Source organism: Somniosus microcephalus, chromosome 25, assembly GCF_052327205.1.
Source record: "Somniosus microcephalus isolate GS21.2 chromosome 25, FLI_Smic_1.0, whole genome shotgun sequence".
Lineage (NCBI taxonomy): Eukaryota > Metazoa > Chordata > Chondrichthyes > Squaliformes > Somniosidae > Somniosus > Somniosus microcephalus.
Genome location: NC_141011.1, coordinates 27,319,424 through 27,332,528, shown reverse-complemented (window position 1 = coordinate 27,332,528; position 13,105 = coordinate 27,319,424). Strand labels below are relative to the sequence as shown.

The 13,105-nt window shown below is 50.4% G+C and overlaps 1 protein-coding gene across 1 annotated transcript in view; it reads right to left on the bottom strand.

The window, feature by feature from the left end:
* Positions 1–13,105, bottom strand: part of fhad1 (forkhead-associated (FHA) phosphopeptide binding domain 1) — a 125,713-nt gene that overhangs the window by 75,470 nt on the left and 37,138 nt on the right. The window contains exons 18-21 of the mRNA XM_085966937.1: positions 12,697–12,934; positions 11,200–11,329; positions 5,582–5,688; positions 3,197–3,356 (exon numbers count right to left, since the gene is read on the bottom strand). Of these exons, the coding sequence (XP_085823063.1) occupies positions 3,197–3,356; positions 5,582–5,688; positions 11,200–11,329; positions 12,697–12,934 (635 nt within the window). The remainder of the gene's footprint in view (positions 1–3,196; positions 3,357–5,581; positions 5,689–11,199; positions 11,330–12,696; positions 12,935–13,105) is intronic.

Below are 13,105 nucleotides of genomic sequence, written 5' to 3'. Positions count from 1 at the left end.
ACTCTCTAATGGACGATGGGAGATAGTGTAACATTCACTCTCCAATGGACAATGGGAGATAGTGTAACATTCACTCTCTAATGGACGATGGGAGATAGTGTAACATTCACTCTCTAATGGACGATGGGAGATAGTGTAACATTCACTCTCCAATGGACGATGGGAGATAGTGTAACATTCACTCTCCAATGGACGATGGGAGATAGTGTAACATTCACTCTCCAATGGACGATGGGAGATAGTGTAACATTCACTCTCCAATGGACGATGGGAGATAGTGTAACATTCACTCTCCAATGGACGATGGGAGATAGTGTAACATTCACTCTCTAATGGACGATGGGAGATAGTGTAACATTCACTCTCTAATGGACGATGGGAGATAGTGTAACATTCACTCTCCAATGGACAATGGGAGATAGTGTAACATTCACTCTCCAATGGACGATGGGAGATAGTGTAACATTCACTCTCCAATGGACGATGGGAGATAGTGTAACATTCACTCTCCAATGGACGATGGGAGATAGTGTAACATTCACTCTCTAATGGACAATGGGAGATAGTGTAACATTCACTCTCCAATGGACGATGGGAGATAGTGTAACATTCACTCTCTAATGGACGATGGGAGATAGTGTAACTGCCCGTGGGGCAGCACGGTGGCATAATGGTTAGCACTGTTGCCTCACAGCGCCAGAGACCCGGGTTCGAATCCGGCCTCGGGTGACTGTCTGTGTGGAGTTTGCACATTCTCCCCGTGTTTGCGTGGGTTTTCTCCGGGTGCTCCGGTTTCCTCCCACAGTCCAAAGATGTGCAGGTTAGGTTGATTGGCTATGATAAATTGACCCTTAGTGTTAGGGGGATTAAATACGTGGGGTTACAAGGATAGGGTGGGATATGTGTTGGTGTAGGGGTTACGGGGATCGGGTGGAATATGTGTCGGTGCAGGCTCGATGGGCCGAAATGGCCTCTATCTGCACTGTGGGGTTTCTGTGATTTCTGTGATTCACTCTCTAATGGACGATGGGAGATAGTGTAACATTCACTCTCCAATGGACGATGGGAGATAGTGTAACATTCACTCTCCAATGGACGATGGGAGATAGTGTAACATTCACTCTCCAATGGACGATGGGAGATAGTGTAACATTCACTCTCCAATGGACGATGGGAGATAGTGTAACATTCACTCTCCAATGGACGATGGGAGATAGTGTAACATTCACTCTCCAATGGATTTTGGGGGACAATGCAACACAATAACTTCAAGGTCACAGAATTACATTAAATCATTAAATTAAAAACAAACAATTACTAGAACTTCCCTGCCCACTGACTAAACCTCGAGGAATATGAAACAGACCCTGTCAATCGTAGGCTTATCAGTGAAATTCTGAAATGATGTAAAGGACTAGCAGATCACCTGTGGCGGTGCTCATGGTAATTCGGATGATAAACTGGTTAGTAAAGACAGGAGCGTTATACCATGTAACGCACAATGTATTATTCTGCGGCTAAGCAGAGCTGTGTCCTTGAGGCCACAATGTCTAGTTGGGTTACATAATCATATTCTGAAGTCAATGAGAAAGGGGGTGCAGGAACAGAGAGACCTGGGGGTATATGTGCACAAATTGCTGAAGGTGGCAGGGCAGGTTGAGAAAGCAGTTAAAAAGGCATACGGGATCCTGGGCTTCATAAATAGAGGCATAGAGTACAAAAGCAAGGAAGTTATGATGAACCTTTTATAAAACACTGGTTCGGCCTCAACAGGAGTATTGTGTCCAATTCTGGGCACCTCACTTTAAGAAGGATGTGAAGGCTTTAGAGAGGGTGCAGAAAAGATTTACGAGAATGATTCCAGGGATGAGGGACTTCAGTTACATGGATAGACTGGAGAAGCTGGGGTTGTTCTCCTTAGAGCAGAGAAGGTGGAGAGGAGATTTGATGGAGGAGTTCAAAATCATGAGGGGTCTAGACAGAGTAGATAGAGGGAAACTGTTCCCATTGGCAGAAGGGTCGAAAACCAGAGGACACAGATTTAAGGTGATTGGCAGAAGAACCAAAGGCGACATGAGGAAAAACTTTTTTTTATGCAGCGAGTGGTTAGGATCTGGAATGCACTGCCTGAGAGGGTGCTGGAGGCAGACTCAATTGTGGCTTTGATAAGTATCTGAAGGAAAAAAAATTGCAGGGGTACGGGGAAAGGGCGGGGGGAGTGGGACGAGCTGAAGTGCTCTTGCAGAGAGCTGGCACGGGGTCGACGGGCCGAATGGCCTCCTTCTGTGCTGTAACCATTCTATGATTCTATGTCTGTATAGCTGCTTACAAATCGTTGTTTCTTTCCCAATGTCAAAAAACTGGCTTTCTTTTTTGTACCCTTGAATAAAAGTGTTTTGTATCTGTAACAAAGTGTTACAGCCATACTTTAAGTGATTATATCTAGAGTTATTTAATGTTCCCTCTCAAAGAAAGGTTAGGGTGAAGAATTTTAAGTTTAGTCTTGTACCTTTCTTATAGTTGCCAGATGAGATGCCACGTAACTCTCCCCAGCTTTTCCCCACAGTTTGCATCGTTCCCACGCTATGTTACTAACAGCTCAATCTCCAGCTCTCCACACACTCAGCCCAGCCAAAAGAGCAGCTGAATCCTCCCAGTCACACCCTCAATGCAGGCTGAGAAACCCTAGTCAACTCATCACCATTAAAGGCACCATGCAAGCTCCCCGGTGGCCTAGTTGGCTAAAGACACTGCCTAGTGTACAATGCACCAGAGAGACCCAGGTTCAATTCCTGCACTGGTGAGCTAGCTGGGTTAAAGCCACCATAACTGCACTGACCCTTGCTGAGGTACAGCTGTGTGCTTGCTGGCCGTCCCTCTAGCACCTCGCCCACGGCTGTAGGAGCCAGTCTGATCCTATGACCAATCAGAGCTGGAACCTGGGACCACCCTGGCCCCAGTGGCTCAGTACCACACTAGGCAGTGCATTGGCTAACTAAGCCATACAGAGCGTGCATGATTTTCAGTCCCTTGCCACCTCCCAGATGGACTGCTCTGCCTGACGGCCAGGCACAGGGCTGGTCAAACCCACTCACTCGAGGGCATGCGGTCTTTTACCATGTGGAGCAGATGTCACAAGCAACAAAGGAGAACACACCGTCCAATTCCTCATATGGTTATTCAGTTGCTCGCATACCTCAATTCGGCGTTTCTGCTTCGGAATTCTTCGCTCTTCATGTCCACCAGCTGTGACATCTTGGCCAGCTGTTGCCGCAGAGTGTTTAGCTCCTGCGCCTGACTCCGAACCTGCGCACGGTTCTGCTCGAGCTCCACTTTCTGTTTCTCACTCATCTCTCCTGTGTACAAAACAGAACAGTTATTGAACAACCTGATCTTACTGAATCAAATTTACAAATTTGGGGGGAAAAAAATAATGTAAACAGCTTTCGAGACGTTAGATTGTTACAATATGTCGCCTCTGGGTCAGAAGGTTGTGGGTTCAAGTCCCACTCCAGAGACTTTAGGCTGACACCCCCAGTGCGGTGCTGAGGGAGTGCTGCACTGTCGGAGGTGCCGTCATTTGGATGAGACGTTAAACCGAGGCCTTATTTCAAAGAGCAGGGGAGTTCTCCCCGGTGTTCTGGCCAATCCCTCAACCAACATCACTAAAACAGATTATCTGGTCATTATTACACTGCTCTTTGTGGGAGCTTGCTGTGCGCAAATTGACTGCCGGGAACCCCACTCAAGCTGGAGCGAGTTCCCTTTAGCTGGTGGGGGGCGGGGGGGGGGGGGCGGTGCGGCGGAGACCAGGGAGAAAAAAAAAAGAGCAGAAAAGAAACTCATGTACATAAATAGTCCCTGCAATCTGATACCCAGTTTATATACAACATTGTAAGTGTTGGATCCTGTGTTTACCTGCCTGCTAGCTATGTTTACAGTGACTCACACTCCGCGATCAGATTGATTTGTGCCGCAGTATTAATGGACGTCTCAGATGTTTGCTCTGCACCTTCTGAAGATGTAAACCATGTCACACAATACCCGTGGTTAATGTGAATTTAAACAGAGCAAAGGCCTAGAAATAAACCCGCACATTAAATCAATTGTAGAGCCCTCCACTGAGGAGGGGGAGTAACTGGAATTTGTTAATAAAAGCTTTTAACCTTTTTAAACACATTTATTTATAGTCAAAGTAAGATTTAGATTATAAAAGACTGCAAATCCTGAAATAGAAACAAAAAATTTCTGGAAATAGGCAGGTCTGTCAGCAGCTGGAATGAGAGAGAACAAAGAGAACAGAGAGAGTGTACGGGAAAAACATAGAAGATCGGAGCAGGAGTAGGCCATTCGAAAAGAGGGAAAGAGAAAAGAGAAAGCACGAGGAGACAATGCACGAGGAGCGAGAGGTTTTTCTCAATTCTTGCTCTGAGATTTTTAAAAATTCATTCTCCGGTATAGGCATCGCTGGCAAGGTCGACATTTATTGCCCATCCCTAGTTGCCCTTGAGAAGGTGGTGGTGAGCCGCCTTCTTGGACCGCTGTAGTCCATGTGGTGAAGGTGATCCCACGGTGGTGCTGTTAGGGAGGGAGTTCCAGAATCCACGACACAGTGCCGATGAAGGAACCACGATATATGTCCAAGTCAGGATGGTGTGTGACAAGGGCAGCACGTACATGGAAACACCATCAACAGTCCGTGTGGTGAAGGTGCTCCCACAGTGCTCTTAGGGAGGGAGTTCCAGGATTTAAACTCAGCAACGATAATGGAATGGCAATATATTTCCAAGTCAGGATTGTGTGTGGTTTGGAGGGGAACTTGGAGGTGGTGGTGTTCCCATGTGTCTGCTGCCCTTGTCCTTCTAGGTGGTAGAGGTCGTGGGTTTGGGAGGTGCTGTCGAAGAAGCCTTGGCGAGTTGCTGCAGTGCATCTTGTAGATGGTACACACTGCAGCCACGGTACGCCGGTGGTGGAGGGAGTGAATGTTTAAGGTGGTGGATGGGGTGCCAATATAGCGGGCTGCTTTGTCCTGGATGGTGTCGAGCATCTTGAGTGTTGTTGGAGCTGCGCTCATCCAGGCAAGTGGAAAGTATTCCATCACACTCCTGACTTGTGCCTTGCAGATGGTGGAAAGGCTTTGGGAGTCAGGAGGTGAGACACTCGCCACAGAATACCCAGCCTCTGACTTGCTCTAGTAGCCATGGCATTTATGTGGCTGGTCCAGTTAAGTTTCTGGTCAATGGTGACCCCAAGGATGTTGATGGTGGGGGATTCGGCGATGGTAATGCCGTTGAATGTCAAGGGGAGGTGGTTAGACTCTCTCTTATTGGAGACGGTCATTGCCTGGTACTTGAGTGGTACAAATGTTATCTGCATTGGTTTGATCCTGATTGAGAACCCTGCCAGTGAGGCTGTATCAGCCTGCAGGTGCTCCAGCACCAGGCCTGAGGGGCTGAAAGGCCTGCTCCTGTTCCAAGAGTCTGTTGGACAGTGTTAGCCAGTGAGAAGCAACATCAAACACCCTTTCATCAACCAATATACAACCAGCCAGTGGAAGCCATTCTCAGCCAAGGTAACCTACCGGCCAGGTCTGACATCCTGGCATTTGCCCCAGCCAGATCCCTTCTCAATCCCAGGATAACATCTTGCTGTGCCAGGACTTGCATCCGAGTCGCTGCTAACTCCTTCCTGTGGGGCACAAGAGTTGAAAACATAGATTAAAACCTAAATGGAAAGATATGATCCAGACAGCAGATAGAAACCGAGCAGAATTCAAATAACAAAGATACTGAGCCATTATTCATGTAGGGCTGTACTTTGAAAAGAATCTTCCAAATGCTGTGGTTCTATTGGATCAGTGCTGCTGACCGCCCTAAACTCTTGGGCAGCACCAGCACCTTTCGCAGCAGGTAGTACCACCTGAAGAGGTGATTTCCTTTCCCCATTGTGCTGCTGATAAATGGCTACCACCAGTGGCATTAGATACCGCAGGCTGTACAGGCCCAGGGCTCGGCTCGCCCGCGCGGACCCAGGGCTCGGCTCGCCCGCGCGGACCCAGGGCTCGGCTCGCCCGCGCGGACCCAGGGCTCGGCTCGCCCGCGCGGACCCAGGGCTCGGCTCACCCGCGCGGACCCAGGGCTCGGCTCACCTGTACAGACCCAGGGCTCGGCTCGCCCGCGCGGACCCAGGGCTCGGCTCGCCCGCGCGGACCCAGGGCTCCGCTCACCTGTACAGACCCAGGGCTCGGCTCGCCCGCGCGGACCCAGGGCTCCGCTCACCTGTATAGACCCAGGGCTCAGCTCGCCCGCGCGGACCCAGGGCTCAGCTCGCCCGCGCGGACCCAGGGCTCAGCTCGCCCGCGCGGACCCAGGGCTCAGCTCACCCGCGCGGACCCAGGGCTCAGCTCGCCCGCGCGGACCCAGGGCTCAGCTCGCCCGCGCGGACCCAGGGCTCAGCTCGCCTGTACAGGCCCAGGGCTCAGCTCGCCCGCGCGGACCCAGGGCTCTGCTCGCCCGCGCGGACCCAAGGCTCAGCTCGCCCGCGCGGACCCAGGGCTCAGCTCGCCCGCGCGGACCCAGGGCTCAGCTCGCCTGTACAGACCCAGGGCTCAGCTCGCCCGCGCGGACCCAGGGCTCAGCTCGCCCGCGCGGACCCAGGGCTCAGCTCGCCCGCGCGGACCCAGGGCTCAGCTCGCCCGCGCGGACCCAGGGCTCAGCTCGCCCGCGCGGACCCAGGGCTCAGCTCGCCCGCGCGGACCCAGGGCTCAGCTCGCCTGCGCGGACCCAGGGCTCAGCTCGCCCGCGCGGACCCAGGGCTCAGCTCGCCCGCGCGGACCCAGGGCTCCGCTCACCTGTACAGACCCAGGGCTCCGCTCGCCTGTACAGACCCAGGGCTCAGCTCGCCCGCGCGGACCCAGGGCTCCGCTCACCTGTACAGACCCAGGGCTCCGCTCGCCTGTACAGACCCAGGGCTCAGCTCGCCCGCGCGGACCCAGGGCTCAGCTCGCCTGCGCGGACCCAGGGCTCAGCCTATGTGTATGGAGACTTCCCAACGCCTTGCGAAGATCTATACCATCTGCAACACCTTTTGGATCCTATCAAACGTTGCTAGTTTACAGGGAACAGTCCTACAGCCTGAATGCTAGGTTTGAGTTCACAGGGGCTAACATTGAAGAATTATGATGAGGAGACTCTTAATCCAGTTTTCTCGCTAGAACATTGGAGATATAAACAGGATAAGAGAGACAGATTATTCAAAGCTGCAAGCACTGTAGAAATGTCACCAGCGACACTTATGATACAGTTTGTCAACTCATTTAAACACCCAAAGCTGTGCATACTCTGAGGCCTGATGTGCGTTAGAATGTCTTGCACTTTTAAACCAAGATGAAGATTGACATTCCAAAAGAGGGAAACTTGACAGGTAGGATCGGGCACAGTTTGGCATGTGTACGCAGGGATATTGCTGAGCTGAACCTGGTTGAATTGCATATCTTACTAATGTAGAGTACTGGTAAGCTTCCAACTGCTTGTCCATTGGAGGATTGGCTTCCAGGGTTATCCGGAGCCAAGTGGGAAGAATCCCAGCCCCTGGCGACAGGTCCATCCCTGCAGGTCCCATTAATGAAGCAGACTGGCTCTGGAGTACTGTGGAAAACGGTTCAACCAGGCGTGTCATCTTGGAGACAACGTGACCACAAAAAGACCCTCCTCATCTCCCCAGCCCACAGAATAAACAGAACTTTACAGCACAGAAACAGGCCATTCGGCCCAACTGGTCAATGCTGGTGTTTATGCTCCACTCGAGCCTCCTCTCACTCTAATTACCTCTTCCCACCCTACCCCATATCCCTCTGTTCCCCTCTCCCTCAGGTATGCATCAAGCCTCCCCTTAAATGCATCAATGCTTTCTGCTTCAACCACTGCACATGGCAGCGAGTTCCACTTTCTCACCACTCTCTCATAAAGTCTTCATGTGATCTTTCTGTGGCTTAGATTTATTCCCCTTGTTCTGGACTCACCCACAAGTGGAAGCAGTTTCTCCACATCCACCCGATTAAATCCCTTCATCATTTTAAAGGTCCCGTCTTCTCTTTTCCAGGGAAAAGAGGCCCAGCCTGCTCAATCCTTCCAGATTGTTGCATCCTCTCAATTCTGGTAACATCCATGTAAATCTTTTCTCTGCACGTTCTCCAGTGCTTCAGTATCCTTTTTGTGGTCTGGTGACCACGACTGCGCACAGCGCTCCAAATGTGGTCTAACCAAGGTTCAGTATAAATTTAACATGACCTCTCTGCCTTTGTATTCAATTCCTCCAGAAATGAACTCCAGTACTTTGTTTACATCTTTACAGCCTTATTAACCGGTGTTGCTGCTTTTAACAATTTATGTATCTGTATTGGTTTAACGTCTCATCTGAAAGACGGCACCTCGGACAGTGCAGCGGTCCCTCGGTACTGCACTGGAGTGTCCGCCTGGATTTTGGTTCTGGAGTGGGACTTGAACCCACAACCTTCTGACTCAGAGGCGAGAGGCAGAAGCCACGGCTGACACGCAACCCAGGCACTGACAAAGGGACAAACACCATCGCCCAGTCTGGAGAGAACTTGAGCCAAAAAAAATATTCATTGGGAACCGATAATCCTGAACACCTCATACAGGACCCAGTCTCTGCAGACTTTTATTTTTTTGTTCCAGTGGGAATCATCCAGAGAGGTTTTGCTGGAAACGTGACAAGTACAGAATACCCCTGGTGCCCATTCCAACTGTTAGCAGATAAAATGAGGAAACGGCTCCTCTACTCCCGAAGAGACTCCTAAGTCGCAGCTTAGCTACAGAAGCCCAGCGATGGGTATACATCCAGAACTCCAGCGAGTGCCCACACGGCTTGGTGCCAAGCCTAGTTACAACGGCGACACTGGACAGAGAAGTGGAGTCCACGCAGGGCCTTACAGTGCCCTCCCCTCTCCCCCACAAATAAACTCTGGGAGATGCCTGAAGGAACAAGTTGTCATCTGTGCTTCCTCCCTTTGTTCTGGGCTCATGTATATCCGCAGGAATTAATCAAACCAGTTCACCGCGGTTTCTGTGCTGAATTATACAGTGCTATTGTTAAAAACAAACACTTTACACACTTACAATGACACATTCTCAGCACCGTCAAGCAAATAGCGGCCAATTAGCAAATTGTTTACCCTTCGCTGCTCAGGAGGGCTTCAAATATACCGCTCACGACCCGCGATTAACAACATGACTCAGCTTCCTGCAGCCATCGGCTACAACGAGGTCTGCCGTAACAGCAATACAACAACAGCAGTTTTTATGTTCTCACCAGGGCGCGGGACGTTAATCTCGGAAACGGAACGCTTTCCATATCAGGGACCCGGTGTTAGCAACAGGCCATCCCGGTCAGGCATAGCACAGCTTAGATGCAAAGCAACGCTCCCTTTACACTATCCCGTCAAGAAAGAAAGACTTGCATTTTTATAGCACCTTTCACGACCTCAGGACGTCCCAAATCACTTTACAGCCAATGAAGTACTTTTGAAGTGTTGTCACTGTTGTAATGTGGGAAACGCGGCAGCCAATTTGCGCACAGCAAGCTCCCACAATCAGCAATGTGATAATGACCAGATCATCTATTCTGGTGATGTTGATTGAGGGATAAATATTGGCCAGGACACCGGGGATAGCTCCCCTGCTCTTCTTCAAAATAGTGCCATGGGATCCATTATATCCACCTGAGAGAGCAGACGGGGCCTCGGTTTAACATCTCATCTGAAAGACTGATCCATCAATCACTGTCAGGTCATGCACAGATACAGAATAAAGCTCTCTCTACACTGCCCAGTCAACATGTTTCTATCTGACACTGTCCTCATGTATTTTTCTTCCCTTGGGCATGTCCTGGTTTGTCCTATAAAAAGATTTGTTCAGCCTAACCCTGCCAGTTTGATGAAGAGCCTCACCTGCAGTGATAACCTGTCTTTTCTCGTTCAGACACTGACTGACCTGCTAACGGTTTCCAGTGCCTTCTGTTCCATTTCCATTTTATGAGTAGATTATATCCTCAGTTTACAGAAAGATTGGGAAGATTTTTGCCACTTTTTATGGCTCTTCCCTCCCACCCCTACATCCCTCCTTCTCTCTCTCCGTCCCCGCATTGTCCTGGGATGGCGGGATTGTCCTATGAGGAGAGATTGAGTAGACTCATTGAAACATATAAAACTCTTAAGAGGCTTGACAGGGTAGATGCAGGGAGGATGTTTCCCCTGGCTGGAGAGTCTAGAACCAGGGGTCACAGTCTCAGAATAAGGGGTCGGCCATTTAGGACTGAGATGAGGAGAAATTTCTTCACTCAGAGGGTGGTGAATCTTTGGAATTTTCTACCCCAGAGGGCTGTGGAGGCTCAGTCGTTGAGTATATTCAAGACAGAGATCGATAGATTTTTGAATATTCGGGGAATCAAGGGATATGGGGATCGGGCAGGAAAGTGGAGTTGAGGTAGAAGATCAGCCATGATCTTATTGAATGGCGGTGCAGGCTCGAGGGGCCAAATGGCCAACTCCTGCTCCTATATTTGTTATGTTCTCCTCTCCACTCCCCACATTTCTCCTGGACTCTCCCATCATTGCTGCAGCTGCTTATTTCGTGCTGTGAGCGATTTGCAAACTGCAACAGTGCCCTCCAGTGGCAGAGTGTCAGCACTGTCCCGCAGCAAAGCGGAACCGCCTCATCCCAACAGCAGCGGCCACCAGTTAGCGCTTGTCGAGAAGTGACTGATTACCAATATTTGTCGAGAAGTGACTGATTATCAATATTTGTCAACAAACGACTGATTATCAAAAGTTGTCGAGAAGTGACTGATTATCAATATTTGTCGAGAAGTGACTGATTATCAATATTTGTCGAGAAGTGACTGATTATCAATATTTGTAGATCCAATGGGACAAAAATTAAGAGTCTGTTGTAACTTGTAACTACTTTATTTTATTATTTAAAATATCTGTGACCCATCCAAGATAAATTATTTTTGCCAATTTGTTGCCAGTACAATGGGGTAAAAGGCAGAACTACAGTAAACCCCTAAATGCGGCACAATGTAGGAAAGAGGTATGTAATCACCATTTAGTGAGGGGGCATGAACCGTACTCTCATGAAAAAGCCTATCTCATTCAATTGGAGTCAGTAAGGCACTCACTGGAGTAGGGCGCAGGTCTGTTCATGGACGTGTGTGTCAGGTGCGATTGGCGCCATCACTGGTGGCGGAGCCTGAACAGGCTGCCTTACAGTGAGATTCCTTTCCCACTCTTCCAGCTCCTTCCTAGCGTCTGCAAAAAAGGAAAACAGAAAGTATCATCCGTTGGTAGTGGCAGGATTCCCGTGCCATCTCCCCCCCACCCCACCAACCAGCTCCACATCGCTGCTGCTCCACGCCACAGCACTCCGGCCGAGGGGCAGTAGTCTGTGCGTGGTCGAGAAGCACAAGATTTATTCAATAGAAAGTAGCAGCGATTGCCGGCTTGTGCGGTGGCTGCTGACTCTCTGCGGGTTTTCAAGAGGGAGCCGGACCGGTTCTTGTTTGTGTCATAGATGGCAATGTAGAGAAGGTAAGTGGATTAACGATTAACATAGACAGGGGTACAAGTAGACTATCCTTTATCCGAACTTCCGAAAACCGAAAACCTCTAAAAACCGAAAGTTTTTTCATTCAGCGTAAGTCGTGCGCACGACGCCGCCCCCCGCCGACACCCCCGCCGACGCCGACCCCCGCCCCCGACCCCCGCTGACCCCCACCCCCGGCCGACGTCGACCCCCGCCCCCGACCCCCCGCCGACCCCCCCCCGCCAACCCCGACGCCGACCCCCACCCCCGACCCCCCGGCTGACGCCGACCCCCACCCCCGACCCCCCCACCGACCCCGACCCCTGCCGACCCCCCGCCGACCCCCACCCCCGACAAATTTCCCAGTCTTATAAAATACCTTCTGAAATCCTAAATTTTCCGAAAACCGAAACACGGCTGGTCCCGAGGTTTTCGGATAAAGGATAGTCTACCTGTAATGTGATCTCCTGGACTGGCTTTGATCACCTTGGTGGGGTGGGAGGGGGGGGGGGGGGGAAAGAGGGGTTGGAGAGGAATTTTCCAGAGTATTTTTTTCCTTATTGGCCCTGGGCTTTTGTGAGGGTTTTTTTGCCTCTCCCAGGAGATTACATGGCTGCGGGGTGGGGGGTAGGAAGTGTCTAATTACCCTCAGTTTGTCCCACAGGATCCTGTCTATAATGTACAACAATTACCCCTTGACATGAATTAGTCATTTATGAAAGAAAGACTTAAGAAATAATACTGAGCGGCCTACGGGTGGCGCTGTCCAGGGAGAGTATAAATACTCGGGCACGGGCCCAGCTTGCGCAGGACATTAACAGGAACTAGCGAAGGACACAACTAGACCTCCATGTTGTAAAACAATTGATTAAAGCTTTGTTTAACGCTTAGACCAAGTGCCTAGTAGTTTTCTTACGTCACCCCTCATTTGTCCCACAAGATCCTGTCTATAATGTACAATTATCCTCAGTTTGTCCCACAGGATCCTGTCTATAATGTACAATTATCCTCAGTTTGTCCCACAGGATCCTGTCTATAATGTACAATTATCCTCAGTTTGTCCCACAGGATCCTGTCTTTAATGTATAATTACCCCTCAGTTTGCCTGATAGGACCCCTCGTTCCTCCTCTGCCACCCGCTGCTGTTTAGTAACCGTGAGCAGCCTCTCCTCCAGTGCCACGATTGTCCGAGAGTGCTGCCGGATCTGCTCCTTGAATCCCGCCAGCTCATCCAGGTGAGCGCGCCTCTCGAGTTCCATTCGATCCTGGAAGCCCTCGATCTCTGCTTTCTGACGCTTCTTCTGGGCTGCCTGCTCCTCTCGCAGTCCCACCTAGGGAAAAAGAGAGAAAAGTCACAGCAAAGAGATATTCCAAATAACTGGAGGAAGGAGAGAGAGCGACAATACTCGCACAACAGACTGCAATAAAAGAGAAGGGTCAGTGCACTGGGAGAATTTTCAGGTAAATTCTGTTCCTAGTGGACCCTGCAGCCCTGATGAGTG